Raw genomic sequence first — 24,020 nt, forward strand, 5'->3', positions numbered from 1 at the left:
TAGTAACCATTTGAAAATATACATGTAAATTAAAACCAGCACCAGTGGTTAGTATTGGTATGTGTGTGTGTGGCTTGTTGGGCATCGCACAACTTCTTCAACCTTCAAATCAAATTAAATATTACAACCTCATTTCCTGTTCCACATCGATTTTGGCTTTTTTTTTTCTTTAATTTTTTTCACAGCAACCACCAAAAACCCAGCTTTGGAAAGATAAGATTGAAAAAAAAACTTTTTCCAGCTAGTCAGTTGTGTTGTGTCCAACAGATACCAAGTAGAACTGTATTTCCCTCAGAAATTTAAAATCGTCCCTGGTGGTCACTGTGGAACCTTGAGGCACCTTAGTGCATAATTTGGAAACCAGCACTCTAGGAGACAACAGAGTCACAAAGTGGAAAATAGCATAGATCCCTGAATCTCTATGTGGAGGCAAGCTGGCTGCTGGTCAGGACACCTACCTTAGACTTGTGTATGAGCAGGAGAAACTTCTGTTGTGGTTAAGCCATTATTCAGTTTTGGAGTTGTTGACACAACCTAGCCTAACTTAATTAATCCACTGGATTACTGCAGTGGCCTGTAAATGGTTCTCCTAGACCCAAATCTAATGCCTTTCTCCCCAACACTTCATGTCATCATTACCAAATCCATTGCTCTACACTAACAACAGGCTAAGCTTTTTTATTACTCAAATCTTAGCACGTCTTTGTTTGCTTCCCAGTCTCTTTTCCACTCATCTTTCCTTATGAACCAAACCGTAAACCAAAGTCTCTTAATCTTGACTACATGTTAGGATCACATGGGGCCTTTTAAAAATATACCAGTGCCCATTTCCTTACCTGTAAGGATTTTCATCTAATTGAGATGGACTGATTCCTTGAAGAGCACCAAGTACCACAACTTACCCAACATGAACTGGATATTAAATAACCCTGTAACTATTCCGGAAATTTTTTCAATTACAAATTTTAAAACTAAAAAAAAAAAACAAAGAAGAAATGCCCAAACCCAGAGGCCTTCACTGAAAAATTACACCAAATGTTTAAAAAAAATAAATACCAATTCTATATAACCTCTTCCCAAAAAATAGAAGAGGAAGACATGTATATCCCAATTCATTTTATGAAGCTACTATTATTGGCCTGATACCAAAGCCAAAGATAGTACAAAAGGAAAACTACAGATTATGTCCCTCATGAATATAAATGCAAAAAAAAATTCTTAACAAAATATTAGCAAATAGAATTCAGCAATATAGAAAAAGAATCGTATGCCATGAGCAAACAGAGATTATTTTAGAAATGTAAGATTGGTTTAATATTAGAAAATTAATCAATGTAATACGTTATCAGACTAAAGAAAAATCACATGATCATATCAGTCAATGCAAAAAAATTGACAAAATTTAAACTCATGATTAAAAAAAAACTTTCAGAAAAATAGGAACAGAGGGGAACTTCCTCAACTTGATAAAGAGTGTCTACAAATCCCAACCTCTAACATAACGTTTAATGATGAAATACTGAATGCTTTTCCCTAATATCAGGGATGGGCTTGCACTGGGCAGAACCATGTCATCGCCTGTATTGTTCCTCAGCCTCTAACACCTCCCCTCCCCGCATTTGCTGAGCTGAAGCTGTCTTTTAGACTTAGCTCATGAAAAACTCCTCCAAAGAACTGTCCAGAGCACACTGCTTGCCTGTCCGATGAGGGATCCTCCCAGATTGGAACATAACAGCCCTCTGTGTATTGACTCTCATAGCCCTTGTCACTCTTTGTTATAATCATCACTTTTTGTCTGTCTCCCCACTTTCAGCAACTGTTTTTATAATTGTTCACTTTGTAATTCCTTGTTCATTTAGCCCCTGAATTTTAGGGAACTTCCAAAATTAGAGGTAACTCCCTCTTTTGGTCTAAGCCTAATTGTACTTTTTAAATAAGCAGTGAGGTTAGAATTTCCAGGCACTGGGAGCTTCACAGATCAAAATACAATTATTACGCCTTACTTTTATTCCATGTAAAACAGTATTACTAACACTAAGAAGGTCTAATATGGGTTCTGAATGCACTGTGCCTGTGATACTTCTCCGCTTTTCTATCTTAATTATAATTTTTTTGTATGTCCAAGCAGTCCCAGGCTCTGGCCAGTGTTTGGGGGCAGACAAGGAGGTTTTGCCAGCCTCCCCACGCCAGGCCCCTGCTTCCGGATGCCTGGCTCTTTTTATAATCTCCCTTGAGGGAGATGCATTGGCGTTTCAGTCATAGCTGCATCACCCATTCAGGCAGGCCCCCTGGGCAGGCTGCCCCTGTTCCTTCACAGCAGCATTAAGCAGCATGCTGCCATAGTTTGGGAACACAATTCTTCACAGAATTTTTGCAAGGATGCATGTTCCATTTTTGCACTAATATATATTATATCTGTGCCCCCCAAAATCCTATTAGCATTTTTATTGATATTGTGAACTTTATGGATTAATTTAGGGTGAATTGGCCTATTGGTGGTGTTGGGTTGTGCTAGCCACTGAAATATTAGGTTTTAGATGGGTTTTTCTCTGTTTTGTACAGTGCTGTGTTTCCAAAGCTTAGAACACTGCCTGACACATAGTAGGTACTCAGTTTTCATTGAATGAGGAATGGATGCCTATTTGTTCTGATCTTATATCCCTCAAAAGTGTTTTTAAAGTTTTCTTCATAGAGATCTTATACATTTTTCATTAAATTTTCTCTTAGAGTTTTAACGTTTTGGCTATTGTAAATGATTTTTTTCTTCAATGATAACGTCTGACTGGCTGTTGTTTGTTTATATAAGGCCTATGAGTTTTTTGCATATTAATTTTATAACCATCTATGTTACCAAATTTTCTTGTTTGCAAGATTTTTTTTCAGAATTCTCTTGCTTTCACCAAGCATTATTGTTATTTTTCTTAAAACTTTCTGGAGTCCAGTAATTAAGAATATTGAATTACACACCCCAAGAAAAACAGCAAACAGCTACATCCCATTCTATCAGTGAGATTCTTGTTGGTCATGTTGAGTGAGTGCCCACACAGATATAACCCTGCGATGTTTTTCTAAGATAACTAAAGATGGTGACTATGGAAACTGCCAAATCCAGAACCATCTTGTTCCTTGCCAATTGAGGATCACCTGTTTCCTATGCTCTTGCTAATTTGGAGAGACTACCATCTTTACTACATGGTCCTCTTGATTCCAGGAGGGATATTTGCAATTAAAGTCACAGAGAAAGAAATTGTCTGTACCTGTTGACGTGCCCAAGTCCCACTGTTTCACTGCAGAGCTTGGTATAGTAAGCTTTGGTATGAAAGTAAACTCATGCAAATGAATGCATCTGTCTTCATTTCTCTTTGCCATTAGATCATTATGCAAACATTAAACACCAAGAGGGACATAACATGATTGATTAATCTAGTGGAGAGTGCAGGTTAGCTCACAGCGAACTCCAGAGGCATGTTCCTCCCTCTCCAGACTGCTGCTTTTCTCCAGACATACCCATAAAAGATTTAGTCAGTCCGTCAGGGACTAGAGATACTTATTGGCAGTTAACATTCTTGTGATTCAGTGCATTTTCTTGCAACATTATTCTGTCTTTACTCCTGAGTTTTGCCTAATTTAGATTTCTCCTTTGGTCTGTTCTGTTTAGCTAATCCTGATCAGTAAGTACAGACAGATTAGATAGAAGACAAAATTGTGACACAAATGCCGCATTTGGAACAGCAGGCCTTCAGTTTACATTGCTGCTAGCACTGTCTGCTCTGTGCCCCCTCCCCTACAACCCACACTGTGGCTTGCTGGTTCCTGAATCATTTGCCTCTGGGACCAGGCCCTAAGCATCTCAGACTTTTTCCATCTTTCGGTTTCATTGTCTGGCTCACAGTTCACACTCAATAAGGGCTTAAATCAGTGAATGCACAAATTACTCAATTAACTGGTGCATGAATATTTTCTATCTTTTTTATTAAAACTAGCTCTTGGGGAAAGATTTGAAATATTTTTAAACAAGACGGTAGTTGACTATTACCAATTTAAAAAGTAGCCCAGATAGATTCATATTTTAACAGAGGCCAAATTAAACTAAAGGCATTGGGCTTTTCTAGATTTCAGGGTTCAGCCAGAAGCCTGGGAAGGACCTGTCTCCTTCTGAAGAAAACTATATTGTCCACGTCCTGTGAGACTGCCCCACATGCTGGTATTTCATTCATGCAGGAAGCATGTTCTCGGAAACCTGAGTAGGAGTGAAGCTCTTGTGAATTCAATCTTCTCACTCGCCGGGTGGTACTATTTCATAGTTGCTTCTTTGTGCATTCCTGACTGACCTTTAAGGTTGGCCCTTAAAAACCTATGCTGCTAACTCTTCAAGTTAAGACCTATAATCAAATGTTTAAAGATACAGTATCACTCTACCTGTTTAAAGAAAATGCAGAGAGTTTTTTCATTGGGCACAGAGGACATCAGTGACCTGTCCCTGCCCCCACTTGCCTCCTTTCCTCTGTTTTTCTTACCAGATTAAATGAAAGATTATTTCTTTCCCCAAAATGATTTGATTTTTTTCATTGGCAGGTGGGATAGTATACCAGCAACAAGAATTTAAGAACCTTTCTGATAAGCATTCAACTAGATTTTGTAAATAATTATCTCCGTTATATGTAATTAAGGAAGGGGCAGAGGTGTGCAAATAATCTTTTTGGCTTTTTTACTTTGAAAAAGGAAGTCTGTTCTTGCATTTTAAATGGTGTCTTTGATGACCTAGAAGTTCATAAACCCCTGAAATTCATAACCTGAATCAGGAATTGGGAGACTGCCCACCTCCCCCATCCCTGCCCAGAAAGTGTGTGAGCAGAGGGGGGAATAGCATCACAGGGAATTTTAAAGCAGAGTTTATCATAATTAGCCTCTGGACTCATGAATATTGACTCTGCTCATTTTTATTTCTGAAAGGAAGGATATTCCTCAAGTTTTTTTACCTTCAGTTGTGCCTAAAATCAAAAGACTTGGGTTCTCTCTTAGTATGTACACATGATCCCCACAAGGCCTGTAAGATTTTACAATTTTATGTGCAGAGAATGAGGGCTTTAAGCAATTACCCCGGTTTCTGAGGACCAAACCTGCTTTTCCACAGTGTGACATATTTTGTAAGAGTGATGAGTTGTTACAGGATGCCCTTGTACTTTGTTTCCTGGCAGAAAAAAAAGAGGTAGAGAGTCAATAATATTTTTCTCAAACCTGTAGAAGGCTCTCTTCTCTGGTGTGCGTCTTCTTCACCAGCTAAAATGTAAAATGAACTTGGAATCTGCTGCTACACTATATGCATTTGTATTATTATTTTCACATGGACTAGCCTCTTCTTTTACAGCTCTCATTTCCCTTTAGAGTTACAAGGAGAGAAGCCAGAGAAAGTCACTTGAGGATGGCAGAACACAAAGGGCAAATATCACCATTGGTACATAAGCCATGTCAGACTATTTATTGTGAACCTGGAGTGAACTGTCCCAGTGGTCCCCATTTTAATAACCTATACTGGAACATCTGCATGCAATCGTTATGAGCTACTCTGCAAATTGCAATGAAAAGAGGCCGCAAATCTTTGTGCATAAAAGAAAAAATAGAAAGAGTTCATGGGGAGGCATCAGTTCCTCACACGTAAAACCTCTCGTGTTTCCAATCTCATTTCATAAGGCAAATGCTTTTCTTTTTAAACAGAGGAATTCAAGGGCTCCACCGTCGTGGAGCTGATGAAGAAGGAGGGCACCACGCTGGGACTGACGGTGTCGGGCGGAGTGGACAAAGATGGCAAGCCCAGAGTGTCCAACCTGCGGCAGGGAGGAATCGCAGCTAGGTAACCATGCCTCGGGGAAATGTGGACAGAAGGACACGGGGTATCATTAGCTCAAAAATAAAGCTCCATCAGAAAAGGTCGCTGATAAATAAATGACACCTGCCGGGCAGAAGCATGGTGAGGAGTGGCTCAGAAGCGGGGCTTTTCTGGCCTGTACCAAGGTCACCAGGGAGATCATCCCAGGAGCAGCCAGGACCTCATAAGATTTTAATTTTAAAATGTCTGTATGGCTCTAGTCTCCACATGTGCCACCGAGCACAGATGGGCTGCAGTGGGAATGGGACACTTTGATCGTGTACATGCAGAACAGATCACTCCACGTAGCATGTATGGGGGGTGGGACTAGGCCGGACTCTGAGCTTCTATGGAATAGTTTTGCTGGTCTGGCATCTTCTCCACTTTTCTACTTGTGAGATTTTCCTTCTCATCAAGACAAAGAGGTGATTTTCCAAAGGACAGAAGGCTTAGATAAGGAGGTCTCATTCTGTGCTTGTTCCCGTGAGCTTCAAATTGTGTGAGTTATTGCCAAAGACAGCATGTCCTGGATGCCGGGCAGGGGTGGGCTGGCTTTGTAGACAGATTCGAAATTCACCTCTAAGAGGGGATGGAATGGTCAGTTTCATTAAAAGTGAGGCTAATGTACCTCAAATCCTGGACACATAATCTCAAATTAACTTTTAGACGTCTTGCCTTGTAAAGTGTCATTTGAAATAGTGGTTACTCCCAATGGTGAACCTGTGTGTACAATTAATTTATAAGCTTAATCCAATTGATTCCTCCGTGACCCGTGGTATATTTATAAAACAGGCCGATGTCAACACAAGCATCTTAATTTCCCTTCTTTTGACTTTTAAGAGACATCTTTCCACACCCACAACCTCCTTTACTTTGTAACAGTCATGGCCAGTTGTGGTACTCAAGCTTCATATGTCTCCAGAGCTTCTTCATGGGAATCGAGTGTGAACAGGGGGAAATGCCATTGGCAGTTGTATTGATGCTGTAATTAAAAGTAGTGCTGTGCCGGTTATATTGAGTATTATCAATCACCAAATATTCATTGTTTAAGGCACTGATATTTTACAGGTAGTAAACCAAATTAATTAAAGATAAGATCTCTAAACTAAGGGGCCTTATAATCTATTAGAGGAGATGTGGAATAAAAAACATGAAAAGTTTGGGAACAACAATAGCATTGTGTAATGGTGAAAAGCAACAACATAAGAGTTGTCACAGAGCAGTAGGCAACTAAGTTGCCCAAATGAGTGTCAGTAAACCAGAGGTATTGGTGACAGCAAGGACGGCAGGCTGCAGCGGATTAGGGAGGCTCGAGGAAAAAGGAGTGATTGGAGCTGGACTTATATAAAATAAATGAATTCGGTATTTCTATTTGGGGAGAAAATTTTATTAAGGGTCCTTATCAGTGACATAGATTTTTAAGTCCTGTCATTCTTCTCACTGCTTACTCTTGGCTTACAAGTAGAGTTTGACTAAAAGCCCAGAAGTAGCCAGGGTTCTCTTACGGTGGTGAAGAGAGACAAGAATGTTCCCGAAACCCAGTATTTTTATTACAATTTCTCCTTCACCAATACTTTTCTTTATCATCCATGTTGTAAGCAATAAATAGCAAAATAAGCTGATGCTTTACTTGACAAAATCCCAGTAAAGATATTGAAAGCTGTGAAATGTCTAAAAGACAGGTGGCAAAAATGAGGGCAAATGGGAAGCAAGAAAAAGCCCTGGTGTGTCCAGAATCTGGAGAATCTACTCCCCAGAGAACTGACCCCTATGGGCAGAGCAACTAAAGCAGATTCTCTGTATTTTGTTTCATGGCGCTCTTCAAAACTAGAACAGGTGAAGGGTTAGGGAAAAAATCAGAGACAGCAGCCAACCCAGGGCAAGACTTCTAAAGGTCAACTGTCAGCACGAGTAGGAGGGACCCGTTGACTCTCCCAGCCACCGCGGCTGAATTCCCACTGTCCCCGTAGCCCGGGAGGCTGGGACTTCGGCTGCGTCGGCCTTGCTGGCTAATCACGAAGGCCGGGGGAAAGGTAGTCGGCCAGGCCGTGCGGAGGACGCGTCCCCTGAAGCGACGTCCCCTGTTTTGCAGAAGTGACCAGCTGGATGTGGGTGACTACATCAAAGCCGTGAATGGGATCAACCTGGCCAAGTTCCGCCACGACGAGATCATCAGTTTGCTAAAGAATGTCGGGGAAAGAGTGGTTCTCGAAGTCGAGTATGAGCTGCCACCAGTCTGTAAGTAATCGCAACCCAAGGCTGCACCATGTTTTTGCCTAAAAAATTGTTTCTCACTTTTTTCCTTTTTGCTATCATTGTCTCATTACAGGAATGGCAGAGCATAGTTTCTTGATAGTTAAAAATTATTTGAATTAATAAACTTATCACCTGCTCAGGAAGAATTGAAAAGAGTATAGATAACAATGAAATTGCATAGGACTCTTGTTCCATTAAGGTAATCTGTGAATATTGCATTTGCCAGTTAAGCTATTTTAATAAACAGCATACATCTTTGTAAGTTCTGTGCATTAAGTTCCATCCAGGCTTTGTACTTTGTGACTAGGCTTAGGAAAAGCATGTGTAATGTGTTTTATATTGATTCTTTATAGTTATGTTAATTTCTGAAGCATGAAAATAGATTCAGAGCACATTACTGTCAAGTAATAATAATAATAATAATAATAATAATAATGTCACAAGAGCAGCCAACACCTTCTGAGACCTTACTGAATGCCTGATGTTCTATAGAACCTGACTTGCATGGATACACTTATTTTTCACCACAAGGACAGTCAGCATAGCAGAGCTGAACTTTGGTGTCATAGCCACATTCAAAGGCCAGCTCTACCTTTTACTAGCTTTTAAGAAAGTCACTGAAGCTTTCTGAGACTCATTTCCACATCTGGAAAATGGGCATAATATTAGTTGCTACTCATAGATCTGTTGTGAGGATTTGGAATGCACTTAGAACAATGCTTGTCACTGTAAACATGTTTTATAAATAATAAATAAATCAACCAACACTCAAGATAGGCATTATTATCATTATTATTCTCATTCTACGGAGGCTTAAGTATTTTTTCAGATTAGTAAGCAGCAAAGTCAGTATCTGAACTCAGGCTCCCTGACTCCAAAGTCCATATACTTCTTCATTGTGAGGTATACTATGTACAACACTATGTGTTACTGCTGTCCTGCCTTTCAGCTATGCTATTCTACAACCACCTCTCCTGTTATTAAGCTAATAACATGGATGCTATCCTGAGAAAATTCTTTGCTCTTCTGTACTGGTGAGAACTCAGGTTGAATATTAATACTCAATAACAGTTTATTTGTTCAGCAATGATTATTGAGCTTCTGCTAGGTTCTAGCCACCACTACGTATATCAGTGGAGTTTTCATTCTGACCAGGGAAGACAGATAACAAAATGAAACCACAATAAATCAGTTCATTATATAGCATGAATGCCATGGGAAAAAGAAAGAACAAGGAGAGGGGATGGGAGTGCTGGCATGGGATTGCAATTTTAAATAATGTGGTTAGGAATAGCTTTATTGGGAAGGTGACGTTAGCCAGTGACTTGAAGGAGGTGAGAAAGTTAGCTGTATGGATTTCAGGGAAAGAGAATTGCAGAAAGGTGGAACAGCCCGTGGTAATATCAAACAGTGGGAATATATCTGGAGTTGTTCTAGAAACATTAAGAAGGGCAGTGTGGCTGGAGCAGAGTGAGCATGAAGTGAAGTAGGAGAGGACGTCAGAAATGTAAAGGGTGAGGTATTTCTGTAAACCATTGGAAGGACCTTAAATTTTGCTCTGAATGATATAGGGGCAGAGGAGTGACATAACCTGCTTTGTATTCTCAAAGGCTCACTCTGGCTGCTGTGTTAGATAGACTGTCAGGGCAAGGGTAGAAGCTGACACACCACTTGGGGGCCTTATTGCAGAGATCCAGGTGAGACCTGGTGGTGGAGTAAAGACATCCCATTCTTTTTTAAAATATATATGTATGTCTTTATTAATTTCAGAGAGAGGAAGGGAGAGAGGGAGAGAAACATCAATGATGAGAGAGAGTCATTGATCAGGGGCCTCTTGCACGCCCCCTACTGGGGATCGAGCCCCAAACCCCGACATGTGCCCTGACCAGGACTCGAACTATGATCTCCTGGTTCATGGGTCGAAGCTCAACCTCTGAGCCACACCAGCCAGACAAGACATCACATTCTTGATCTATTCTGAAGGCAGAGCCAACAGAATCTTCTGACAGATTTGATGTAGGTTGTGCGAAAATAGAGGAGTCAAGGATCACCCCAGGCATTGAGCCTGAGCCTCCCTAAGGATGGAGTTGCCATGAATGAAGTGACTATGAATGTGGACAGAGTAGATTTGTGAGGGGAAGATCAGAAGTTCATTGTTTAAAATGCTACAGTTGAGGTGCCTATTTGACATGCAAAGAAGAAATGTCAACAGCTAGAGACCTGGCTTGGAGTTTGGGAGAAAGATCTAAACTGTAAATGTAAATTTGAGAATAATGAGAATATAGGTGGTGTTTGAGATTTGGGACCAGATGACACAGTCAGGAAGTGAGTATACATAACAGATCATCAGTTCTTATACTTAATATGGAATCTAACACCGAAAATCTAATGGTGATTTTATAACAAAACCACTAGGAGTCTGTGTTCAAAACCTTCGCAACACATTTTCATTTTCAGCAGAGGTAGGCAGCAAATCCAGTGTTGAGAGCTTGGACTGTGTCACTAGTTACATGTCAATTTGCCCCTTTCCAATTTTGTGACCTTGCTTGGGTTTCTCATCTATATAATGGCTATAATAGAGGTAAAATTTTGGTAAGAATTCAAGGCTATAATCACATAAAGTAATTTAAATCATTATCAGGCACTCAGTAAGCTATAGTACATTAGTCATTATTTTCATTTGTATTATTACACTGAAAGTACTATGTTTTCTTGAACTTTAAAAGAGTCTGTTTGCTTTGAAATTGGAACTTCAAACCATTGCCAAGGAGTTAAGAGAAGCCAGGTATCTAGAGCTAATGCTCTTTGATTTAGCATTTGTTACTCCACTGGGAATATGAATATCAGTAAAACATAACCTCTTCCTAAAGGAACTCTTAGGATAGCTTTCCAGGGGTAAGGACAGTAGAGATTTGCCAAGTTATGGGTGATCCAGAGCTGAGGGACGACTGAAGGAGGTGCTGCAGGTCCGGCAGGAAGAGGAGCTGTCCAGGCAGAGCATACGGCAAGGGGCAAGGGGGAAGGAGCACGGCCCAGTGCATGGGCTGAACTGCAAACACATTGGAGCTGCTGGAGCCCGCAGGGAAAACCAGAGAGGCCTGGGGCGGGCTGAGGCCAGCAACATAAACAGGAATGAAGCAATGGGGGCCTTGCAAGCCATGTTGGTCAACCTTGGATGGTGTCAAGTGGGCAGTGAAGAGCCGTTAAAGGCTTATAAAGCCAAGGAACAGCATCGCCAGACCTGAGTTTTTAGACTTATCATTTTAAGAAACCAAATGGAGAATAGATCAGAAGCTATGAGCCGAAGGCTGTTACAATTTTCTAAAAGAGAGGTGATATCCTGAATTAATATAGCATTCGTAGGGTTAAAGGGGAGAGGGTGGGTATCAGATATATTCTGGGGTTAAAACCTGTCATGACTTGGTGCTTAAATCAGTTTTCCTTCTGCAATAAATCTGATGGGAAAGGGAAAAATTATTTTTAAACACAAAAGTGTGAATTTTAGGGTGGTTAGCAGATAGAAGAGGCCTATTCTCCAAGGATTCTGTCATTTTCTATTATGTTTGGATAAATTAATAAGATCTTTGTGTTCGGTGAGGTTGAAGGAATTAATAAGCTTCCCCTTCACTGAGCTCAGGCAGCCAGAGCAGGAGCCAGCCGCCAGCCGTGAGGCCCCAGAGGAGAGCTGACTGCTGAAGACAGGTCGCCTGAGGCTGAGCCTGCGAGTTCTGTTAAGAATCACAGCAATCTGAGACTCAGCCAGCCCCAAAGAATAGAAAAAAGTGAAAGAAGGGTGCGTGTGTGTGTGTGTGTGTGTGTGTGTGTGTGTGTGTGAGCTGATAGATGAAAAATGAAACTTTAATCTTGGGCAAACCACTTACCTTTTCTAAGATTCCATTTCTTTCTTTTTTTTCCTAATCCTCTCCTGAGAATATGTTTCTATTGATTTCTAGACAGAGAGGAAGGGGGAGAGAGCCATGAGCATCAATGCGAGAAGGAAATAATCAATTGGTTGCCTCCCTTACGTGCCCTGACTGGGAATCGAACCTGAAACTTTTGGTGCTCAGAACGACACTCCAATCAACTGAGCCACCAGGCCAGGGCAAGATTCAGTTTCTTTATGAAAATGAAATGGTCAGTCTACATGAGCTCCAAAGTTCTTTTTGACTTTAAAATTATGTGATATTTTGAGACTCTATTTAGAAAGAATACTACCAAACAGTATCAGGTATCTTATGTCTTAAAGTCTAGAGCAGTGCCTTAAAATTTTTGGTCACATAACCCCTAAATAATTTTGAAATGTTAGGTAATACTCATCCATTTTTTAGTTAACACCTAAAATTCTTTATCCATAAGCTTAAATGGTTGGAAAGGATTTCATTTCTGGCATGATGTTTGCTTTACACATCTTTAAATACTGGTTTTTATTCAGACTTGGAGCTTCTTATTTTATGGAATATGTTTTATTTTTTTGGCAAGTGCCACAGAGTATAGGCAAAGGCAGTCCTCACTGTTAAACCATCAGACAAATCAGACTTTCCATCAGGAGTTCTTTCATTCAGATAAATGTGTTGAAGCATGTCCCTGTGTCAGCCTTTCTCAATGCTAATTCTAAGAGAAATAGACTGATGACGATGATGATGATAGGGACGGTGGGCAGGAGCAGTCAGATCTCACCCACCTGGCTCATTCTGGGATCCAGCCTGGAGGAGCAGCAGCTGCCCGGGGAAAGCTCCTCCCGTGGCAGTGGCGGAGGGGAACCCCTGCAACCCTGCTTACATCTCCTGGCGTCCCACTGGCCAGGGCAGGTCACACGGGCAGGCCCAGCTCCTGTTCGCTGAGGCAGGGATGGAGAAGGCGGGGAAGTCGTGTATAATCTAGAAGGGTCTGACCTACCATAGTGAAATAATATGACTGCGCATGTAGCACATTTAGAAACAAGGGACAGCAGTACAGCCAATATACCAAGGAGTGTTGTTCCTTCACCGTGCAATTGGTTTCTGCCTAGCCCTTCTATGTACCAGATTTGATTCTTTGGGGAAACCCTTTAATTGGATCTTTATATCCACATACACGCATGTGAAGTAATGAGTAAGGTTCGTGTGGCAATATAGGATATCTTGGTTCTGAATTTTAAAATGTAGTCACCAAGAGCCAATGATACAAATAAAAATTATAAAAACTGCCAGCCAGTGTGGCTCAGTGGTTGCACGTCGAACTATGATCTCGGAGATGGTGGCTCGATTCCCAGTCAGGGCACACGCCCGGGTTGCGGGCTCGATCCCCAGCAGGGGGCATGCAGGAGGCAGCCCATCAATGACTCTCTTTCATCATTGATGTTTCTATGTCTCTCTCCCTCTCCCTGAAGTCAATAAATAAATAAATTATGAAGACCAAATCTATTTCATTAAGTGTATTAAAATGTAGTCAACATTCACATTTATCTTTGTAAGTAATGAACATCAATAGTGTGGATAACCTAAAGCTGTACATAATCTTAAAAGTCTTTATATTGACTTTAGATTTGATTGTAAGGTTTGGTGGTCAGCAAGATTTATCTCAAGCAAAATTGAGATTACAGTGCTTTGCATTCCCAGAGCAGACACCTCGCCAACAAGGACAGGTGGCCCAAGATTAGATTTAGTTGCATATAATTGAAAGTTGATTTCATGATTAAATGAAATAATATTTGTAAACTAATTTGCAGAGTTTCTGGCACGCAGTAGATGCACATTAATTTTTTCTCCTCATATCTTTTCCTTTCCTCCCTTACCAATAGAACAAAAATATCATGTGCTTAACCAATTGCTTCAAGTGGCTTGTTGGGTCATAGAAATAAGAAAACATTTGGTTTGAACTCAATTCTTTAAATTTAATTAAAACTGTATCTCAACAGTTTTAGTTAGTTGTATGTACTGTTCCTAGCTGATTAGAATAAACTGAAATTCCCCTGAGAGCAAGAATATGACATTTAATTAAACCAGCAGTGTACCAAAACATTTGGTCAGCTGTAGGTTTATGTTGTTTTTCAGCAGATCCAAGTTCTTATTGTACTTTATGCCCCAGCTGGATGTGTGCAGCTTTGTGAATTTAGCAGTGTACTTTTCATAATCATAGCTGTTCCTTTGAGGATTCAGAATTTCTAATAAAAATAATTGTAATTAATGCTTAATTAAAACTACTTCTTATTTCTGTAATGGCAGGAAGTGTTCTTTTTAAAAATGCCTTAAATCATGTGTATATATTTCTTGTTGATATTTTTATATAATATAGCCTTCAAGGTCTAGTAACAATTAAAAAATGTGTCATTGATAATGAAAACAGCATTAGCTAATTAGATATCATTGTACATATTCAATACAAACTCAATTCAGTTCAAGACTATCAAATTCTACAGTTTGCAAACTTTTCTGTATCCATGAATAAAACCATTTTTGTATCCACAATAATAAAATATTAATTCATGGGGGCTTTTAATTCAGCAATAGTGTACTATATAAGAGAATTATTTACCACTTTCTTGAAAACGGTCTTACAGAGTAGCTTAGTGACTCTACCTTCATGCAGCTTATCCCCTCACACTGTGTGTAACATAATTAGAGATCACAACTTGGCAATGAAATTTCATTTTGTGAATTGAGAGCAATAAACAGACAAACACAACATAAGCATGATGATATCAAGTAAAATTAAGTAGATCTTTATTTTATTAGTCATTAGTAATATTTTGAATGTACTTAAGATTTCTTTTGCCCTCCACATTTCACTTGTGTTGCTGCTGTTTTTGTTTGTTTTGCATCATGTCAGTAATCTATTTGTATCAGCCTAACCTATTAATGGCAATTTGAGAATATTATCTTTTCTTTCTTTGCTAGCTACAAAAATAAATGTAAATACATTGCTTCGTTTTACAAAAATCATAGTTTTTGCACTTCACGAAGGAAAAAGGATTCTGTTTCTCATATGAAGAGTGTCTCTCTTGTTCTATAGAGTTTTAGCAATGTGAATATTACCCTCTACCTAGAAACTGGCTACACGAGAGAAAAGGAAATACCTGCGATTTTGCACTTGAACCCTATATAAGTCGTTTATGCAGATGACTCTTTTGTGGTATTTGTATGTTATTCCAATTATTTTTTCCAACATTGTCTTTGAAAATAAGTTATTGCTCTTCTATTACTCAAAACAAGAATCATTTGCAATGGGAATCTGCAATATTTTATGCCACATCAAAAAATTTAGAAATGTTATTATGACTTAAGACTAATGTTTGCCTGTCTCTTTTCTGCATTCAGCTGTCCAAGGATCGAGTGTTATTTTCCGAACAGTGGAGGTCACGTTACATAAAGAAGGCAATACCTTTGGTTTTGTAATACGAGGTAGGTGATGGTTAGAAAATATGAACCATCAGATATTCTTGGAGAATTTGTCAGTGAAATATTGGGAATGAACTAGAAAGTCATCCTCAAAAGAACTGATGTTTCCAGCGCATAAAGTCACCTTATAATATTTGCACCCACTCTTCCTTTCCTTCCTTTTTATTGAATTAATTGGGGTGAACTAGTTAACAAAATTATACAGGTTTCAGGTGCACAATTCCACAACACATCATCTGAACACTATTGTGTGTTCAGCACCCCAACTCAAGTCTCCTCCCATCACCATTTAGGCCCCCTCCACCCTCCTCCACATACCCCCCCCAGCGATCCCCACACAGTTGTCCATGTCCATGAGTTTTTTCTCTTCTTTTTATTTTTCCTTTTTGCTCAATCCCTCCACTCGCGCCAGCTCCCAAGCCCCTCCTGACAGCTGGCAGCCTGCTCTCTATCTATGAGTCTGTCTCTGTTTTGCTTGTTAATTCATTTTCTTTAAAGAAATTAAGCAGTAAGTGGGAATGAAAGTGAAATCCAAATCACCTAGCTTTAACAGAGCAAGAAGTCACTGTCTGTAAACCTTGTCTGTTCACAGTCATCTTGCTTATTTGCCACTTTTCAACACGCCTTTTACCTTCCCTTTATACTCTTCCATGTCGCTGAGCCAAAATGCTGATGAGTGATGGTTTCTAGAGAGGAGAGAGTGGGGGGATGAGCAAAAAGAGGAAGCAAAATAAGAATAAATTTCCAATTATAAAATAAATAAGTCATAGGGATGTAATGTACAGCATAGGGAGTCAATAATATTGTAATAACTTTGTATGGTGCCAGATCATTACTGGACTTTATCGTCATGACCAATTTGTTAGGTATATAAATGTTGAATAACTGTGTTGTACACCTGAAACTAATATAATATTGTACATTAACTATACTTTAATTTAAAATTTTTTTAAAGATAAAGAACAAAAATTTAAAAATATCATTGTTGTCATAAATCCCTGGGTTCATAATCTAAATAAAGATTATCGTTTCCCTTGGGGAAAAAAATGTTGATGAGTATGACTTGATTTGATTTAATACACTAGGATTAAGCAACTTTTATTTTCCTGAAATACATTTTGTTACTGAATTGACAATAATCTAATCCCTTGGGCACCTTTGTACATCAGCTCAACTCATCTTATGGGATGAGATGGCATTAACAGTAACGATTTGGGGTGATTCCAACTTGTCTATAAAACTATTAATTCTGAGCTTTAATTTCGGATTTTAATATTCTATTTTTCTCATTAGCAGTTTTATCCCTTAAAGACTACATGACCATTCACAACTCACAATTCCTACCATGGAAGTGAGGGAACTATATAGGCATCAGGAATTTCTTAAGATTTCACATTTCTTCTATCTCTCTTTCTCTCTCTCTCTCCTTTCCTCCCTCTGAAATCAATAAAGATATAGTTAAAAAAAAAAAAAAAGATTTCACATTTCTTGACTTTTTTGGTCTATTATATGTTATATTTCACCAGAGTCAAAATTCTACCCAATTTATTAAAACATTAATTAAAATTAACTAAGCATCTTAATAAATATACAAACATCAAGGAATAAAAGAGATGTGTTCATGCCTATAGACTTATCTTAAGTGACTGAGCTTTAAGCATTATATTTCATTCTGTGTCATCATTTAGCAAATCAATCAATCAAATATTTATTAAAGGTACGTCAACATGTGAGCATAGGGCCAAGTACTCTAAAGTCATAAGACAGGACCCCTATCTACAGTAAATTACAGTCCAGTGAATTTAGGACATAAGTTGATGAAGTGCCCACGTGAGTGGTAAGGAAATGGGCAACGAGGAACTCATCGAGTGGTTCATTGAGTGGTTTAGCCCAGTAGTTGTTACATTTTTCTGACTGGGTCCTTTTTTTAAATGTAGCAACAAGATCAATTTACCCTAATCATTTACTTTAACCATTGCCAAGTGTCTGTGTAAAAGAACTAGATGACTATAATGGAAAGTCCGTGTCCAAGTAATTTTAGTGCAAGGGCGGTGTACACAAATCTGTTTTGGCGGTGTAGGTATGAAAGAGAGGCACTTGATGCCTACAAGCCTAATTATTGCAAAGCTGCAGTAAACGTACTGCTGGTTCAAATATTTATCACTAGTCACTGTATGGTTAATCGATAACCAATCAAATTGCTAATGAAAATGCTAAACCAACAGTAATTTAGCATTAAGAACTAAAAAAAAAAAAGTAATTGAAATCCACAGCCACCTTAAGACAACGGATGATATAATGTTAACAAAATAGTCTTCCCACAATTTGCAGGAGTTTCAAACATCTTTCTGTGTGTGTGTGCATGCCTAGCAAGAGTCTTTTCATAGGAGCCTGGAATACTAGCTGGTACATTCTCGGCACTTAATAAATGAATGACTAAATAATTGAATGTTGCCTAGATTTGTGTGGACATAAGATTTCTTAGTATTATACTGATTTATTTGTTTATTTATTGTTGACAATATTACAGATGTCCCTTTTTTCCCTCCTTTGCCCCCCTCCACCCAGCTCCCGCCCCACCCCAGGCCTTCCCCACGCTATTGTCTGTGTCCAGGGGCCATGCACATATGCATATATGTTCTTTGGTTAATCTCTTCCCATCACCCCGACCCCAGTCCCCTCTGACATCTGTCAGTCTGTTCCATGCGTCCATGCCTCTGGACCTATTTTGTTTGTCAGTTTATTTTGTTCATTCGATTCCACATATAAGTGAGATCGTGATATTTGTCTTTCTCTTAATGAGCCCATTTTAGTTTATGAGTGACACATTTTTGTAGGCCTTAATAACTCCCTTACTACATTGGTTGAACATAAAAGTTTGTGGAATTTTGCATAATTTTTCACTGAAAACCAAATAAAGAACTTATATTTTTAAATCAGTTTGAGGTCTGTCTGGAGGATCTTCCTTGCTCAAAAGGTGGCCACCATCCACTCCTTAAGAATCGCTGATTAGTCACAGAAAGAACTGCAGAGGGAGAAAGGGGTGAATGTCATCATGGCAGATAACACGCTACAGTGGCATAGGTACTGAGCTGTACTTGGATCAGTGGACATGACTAGGACACTCACAAAGGAGGGGAAGATTTTGCAGATGGAGAATATTCACTGAGTACTGGAGAATTTTTTCTTAACCAATTAGAATAGGTCTTAGAACAATAAAACCGGCTTTTAGCTTCCGAACGGAATTACATTTGTAATGATATGTCATAGGTTCTTAAACCTTGACTCACCAAACAATAGAACCCTGCATCCATAGGATGAAAAATAATGTTCTGGCCTAAATCTTGGAGAGTTAAATTTCAGTTAATTCCCTTACCACCAAGCTACGGGAGTTGGTTTGCACCGATAGGAAAATCACTCTGCCATAAGTTACTTTTCACTTTGGAAGGAAACTTTCTCTAGTCATTCTCAACTACAGAGCTGTAGGTAGACGTACTCATCTCACACATGGAGCCTGATATTAGATTGGGCTGGCACTGTGGCCCTGCCCGGCATTGATACTTTTACCGAAACCTCCCTGTGGGTGATGCTGGTGTGCAGCCAGGGTTGGGAGCACCGCTGGTCTCTGAGTGGTTTCTGTGTGACTTTGCATCACCAAACTTCTGGAACCCAAGCGAGTCCCTCAGTTTGGTTCATCACTTCAAATACTGATAAAATGTGATATATCATGAAATTTAGAGCGATCTCTCTCACACTTTAGCACGCATTCACTGGTGTATATTTGAATTTAGACCTCCAATTCAAAATTATGGAAAGGTTTCCTCCCGTCTTCAGCCCCCATCGTTTTCTAAATCAATGCCTGTTCCGGAGAAAGCAAACCTATCATTTTATGATCACCTTGCAAACGAGAAATTACACACTATAGTATTTTTCTGTTAGGCTAGTTTCTTTAAATTGACCTCTCTACCTGTGCCAAGTTTGGGAAATGTCAGTCTGTTCTACCAGGCAAACGTTACGGAACGACTACCTGACAGTAACATTCATATTAATCATATACTGTGCTGGCAAACTAGAGACCACCCAGATGGGCAGCCAGGATGGCGACAGACGAGATCAGGTCATATGACAGTTAAGAAACTGGAAATGTTCAGCCTTAAGAAGATGAGACTTAGCAGGTGCAGCATCACTGTTTTCAACTTTCAGAAAACATTTCTTGTAGAAGAGAGAATTTTTGTTTTTTATTTTTATTTCACTGCTCTAGGTAACAGACAGGGATGGATGGGTGAAAGCTGAGGGAAGGCAGATGTAAGCTGGATGTTAGGAAGACCCTTCTAGGTGTCCATCCACATGGCATGGGCTGCCTCCGATCCAGTGAGCGGAACAGCTGGATACTGGGGGAGCACAGGGGAAACTAGTTTACAAAGGGGTCCTAGATAAACAAGAGAATTCATAATAAATTACCTTCTGTCTCAAGGCTTGTATGTTTCTAAAAATTATTAAGGGGAAACTGTTTATACAAGTTAAAATTCCCATTTAGGCCTTGTGATTGGCTTGGCACAGTTTTCCCAGTCTGCCCCCAAAATTTTGAACACGCCAATTGATGGAGGCCACCTCAGCCACTTGAATCTTCTTTTCTTTCTTTTTTTAATATTTGGATTTTTTTCTTTTACTTTAATTTTTTCTTCCTGTGTGTCAGGTTGTAGACCTGCTCACCTGTATTATAGCCCAGGTTAATTAGCACCAGCTATCCCCCCCTGCACTTGTTTATAACCGGCAGCTGTTCTAATTGGGTTATTCCTTGTTATAATTCACTGATGCTCTTGTCACATTCGTAGTTCAATATTTGATTTGCCACCTGTGATTACAGCCCTATATTTATTGAGAGGTGAAGAAATGATGGCTTCTAAAGCATAGTCTATGTAAAATGAATCAGATTTTTGAGGCTATTATATGTGAGAGGAAAAAATTTGCATGTTTTCCTCTCACATCAACAAAATGTACTTCTGTTTCTCGGCTGGCACTTTGTAAGTGAAGGTTTTAGTGAAAGAAGCTGTATTTCTTTCCTTTGCCAGGGGGAGCACACGATGACAGAAATAAATCTCGTCCCGTCGTGATAACGTGTGTTCGTCCTGGAGGGCCTGCTGACAGGTAAGCTTCATCTTTCGGTGCCACTATCCAAACAGATTAATAAAGCTTAGGGACTTTGGCAGAGACGTTGATGAGTTATAAATTTCATGGTATAAGATAGATAGTAACTAATATGTGAGAATGTGAAAACTGAAATAGTTTAGGGTGCGGAATCGAAAGAAAGATTTGGCTCTAAGTTCAACACCTCCTACCCTGTCTTTGGCAAGTGACTCAGCAGTTCTGAGCTCAGTTTCCTCCACTGTGAAGTGTAGACAACAGCTGTCTTTCACGGTTTTCCGTTTTACCCGACTGTTGATACATGGTGCATTGCAGGGGACTCACACTGCAGATATGTGATAAAAGGCAACTGGCACTTTCAAGACAGGCACTCGAAATGCATCAGCTCCAGTTGCTAGTCTAACCTGGAAAGACAGGTAGTAGTGGCCTGATTCTTATTATTATCAACATCCTTGTCATTGTTATTACCTTTTGATGATGGTTGTGTTATATCAGAATGGAAGTAACTTTTTTTTTTTAATCCTTGCCTGAGAATATTTTTTCCATTGATTTTTAGAGAGTGGAAGGGAGAGGGGGATGGGGAGAGAGGGAGAGAAACATCGATTCGAGAGAGACACATGGATGGTTGCCTCCTGCACACGCCCAGCTCCGGGCCGGGGATTGAACCTGCAGCCCAAGTACGTGCCCTTGACCGGGAATGGAACCTGCGACCCTTTGGTGTGCAGGCCGAGCTCTAACCACTGAGCAACACCAGCCAGGGCTGGAAGTAACTTTTAATAAAATGGAAGGAATATTGTCTGCCTGGTGTCTAGTGCTTTCTTTTCCTGGTTCATTTGAATATCTGAAAGGCATCTCCTTTAGCTTTCATATCATAAACCTTAAGGTGGGAAATCCCAAGTAAACTCACAACTTAGATATCCCAGGAGATACTTATTTTTGTATTAATTTCCACAGCAAGAATTGACCCCATGATGGAGGGAGAACAGGACTCCTACCGTTAGATGTTGTGGAAGGAAAGGGAGAGAAAAATGCCCTGATTACCTGACTGCGCTATGCTTCCAACCTCCTCTTAAGCAATAGCAATAATAACAATAATAAACACTACTTACTGAGCACTTACCACGTGCTAGAAACTGTGCGAAGTGCTTGTCAGGTGTTATCTTATTTTACCCTCACAACCACCCACGAAATGAAGTATTTGTATCTACATTTACAGATGGCAAAACTGAGGCCTGTATGGTTACTAACATGCCGGCTAGTACACCCAAGAGCGAGGGTAGGAATTCAGGTTTATTTTCCTTCAAAGCTCATACTGTGAGCTCATGATTTTTTAAAAAAATTAATGTTTAATATAAAAGAAGGGACTATAAAGACACCGGTTTCTCACCTGTGCTCAGGTATATTTGCCTTTCCAGAGAATAGTACAAGGTGAAAATCCCCAGGGAAAGGTTGCCTTCTCCCCTCTCCTGCTTTTTCATCTTGATAAGGTTTAGAGTTGGCGTTGACAGACACGTCAGAGGCAGGCTACTAGATGTGAGCAACATATTACCAAGTTACTGTAGGACTAAGGGAAGTCTAAGCATTCGAGATGAGCATTTAGAGTCACAGCACTTAGAGCTGCAAGATGTTAAGAGGCCGTTTTTATTCTTCCCAGATCCTACACCTGTACTCCCCCATTTGTTTGCTCATCCCTGTGACCCTCCCTGAGGCAGGAGGGTTATCATCTGAAAGCCGTGCCCTAGTGGTGTCACTGGGTCCTGAGGGATCCCTCCCAACGCCCTGAGTGTCTGCGCTCGCAGCAGGGAGAATCGTACTTGCCTGACGTTTCCGGTGAATGTGAAACTGAATCAATTTAATGATCACCAAATGGCCTTATAAATCAGTAGGAAATTTTACAGAGTGGGGAAATTTTTCACCAGCGTTCCCTGTCCTGCTTGGGTTCACTGGTAATAAATTGAAGGAAACCAGCAGGCTTTTCTGCTCACCTGGCTTTGGGAAAATAGGTGAATGCTGTTTCCTGGACTCTAATAAATCAATTTTAGACATGCAGGCAAAAATCTAGAGGAGGGAAATGTACCTTTATTCTTCTTGTACCCCAAGAGTTAACTGTGGGTAACTTAGTTACTTGCTAACGTGTAGTTATTTTCTCATTACTGATTTTCATATCGCAGCGATTTTCTATTCAGGGTTAGCTCTTGACTCTTTTACTGTCACACTCGATGCCTAAAAAAAAATGCAAATGGGGTGGATGGCGGCGTGTGTGTGAAAGAACCACTTGGGCTAAGTGACTATTAGCGCGAAGCCCCGTTATGCTAAGTTAACAGAGGCTGTTCCTTTCTTCCCCCTTCAGAGAGGGCACGATCAAGCCCGGCGACAGGCTGCTCAGTGTGGATGGCATCCGGCTTCTTGGCACCACGCATGCCGAGGCCATGAGCATCCTCAAACAGTGTGGACAGGAGGCGACGCTGCTCATCGAATACGACGTCTCAGTAATGGGTATGTCCGAGTCCTGCGGGTGTGATGCCTGAGCTTTAGGAGGTGTCACCATCCATCCCTGATACGCCGCTTTGTATTGAGAATGAACTGTTGTGGCCTCCTGTAGCAGACAGAATTTCATCAATACTGTATCATTACTCTTGTTTGGGTTCAGGCAGAGGTGAGTGGTGCTTTTCAGCAACTGAGAGTTCTTGTGTCGATAGACTGTAATGAGGGCTCATTCTGTCCGTTTCACCTAGCAATCAGCATTTATATGTGGGTTATCCTTTGGTAGGTAAGTACTTTTGCCTTCCAAAGCACAGAAATAGCATTATTCACTTAGGGGATATTTTCTCTTTTACTACAGAGACTGGGAACAGTAGGGGATTCCCCACAACGTGAAGCCAGATAATCAGAATTAATGGAAATTACCATTTTATCATCAGACTTAGGGACAAAGAAAGGAAATGAACATGTAATGTCATTATTAAAATCGGAAGTTGAGTGTATTACTCTTTCTTTCCATAACAATTTCGATGGAAAGTAACTCTCTTTCTACCCTCACAACCATAATAAAACTGGGAAGACAGTCTTGCGTGGCTTGTAAATGTTAAGAGAGGGCCAAAGATTTGTGTCATGTTGACTAAAGCAGAAAACTTAGGCGAGAATGAATTGGAACCTGAAATTGAAACTTAAATCATATTGTAGGTACTTCTTACAATTATCAGCCTTGATTATGTGACCTGACTTTACCAGCAAGTTTTATGCTGGTGCAATGTTGCACAGAAAGAGAGAGACGTGTTCTACAACTGCAAACTCATTTATTTCCCTCTCTATATGATTCATGTAGAAGAGGGTTGCTTGAAAGTATTCTTAATGTCCCTGCTCGCATGAAATGTCTT

At 40.0% G+C, this 24,020-nt stretch overlaps 1 protein-coding gene across 3 annotated transcripts in view; it reads left to right on the forward strand.

Moving 5' to 3' along the window:
- GRIP1 (glutamate receptor interacting protein 1) overlaps positions 1 to 24,020 on the forward strand; it is a 609,495-nt gene that overhangs the window by 471,443 nt on the left and 114,032 nt on the right. For all 3 annotated transcript variants that reach the window (XM_087814557.1, XM_016199615.2, XM_087814556.1), the window contains 5 exons: positions 5,716 to 5,851; positions 7,959 to 8,104; positions 15,418 to 15,501; positions 20,571 to 20,646; positions 22,994 to 23,139. In XM_087814557.1, the coding sequence (XP_087670683.1) occupies positions 5,716 to 5,851; positions 7,959 to 8,104; positions 15,418 to 15,501; positions 20,571 to 20,646; positions 22,994 to 23,139 (588 nt within the window). The remainder of the gene's footprint in view (positions 1 to 5,715; positions 5,852 to 7,958; positions 8,105 to 15,417; positions 15,502 to 20,570; positions 20,647 to 22,993; positions 23,140 to 24,020) is intronic.

The sequence above is a fragment of the Miniopterus natalensis genome, chromosome 2, assembly GCF_054644295.1.
Source record: "Miniopterus natalensis isolate mMinNat1 chromosome 2, mMinNat1.hap1, whole genome shotgun sequence".
In the NCBI taxonomy this organism is placed as follows: domain Eukaryota; kingdom Metazoa; phylum Chordata; class Mammalia; order Chiroptera; family Miniopteridae; genus Miniopterus; species Miniopterus natalensis.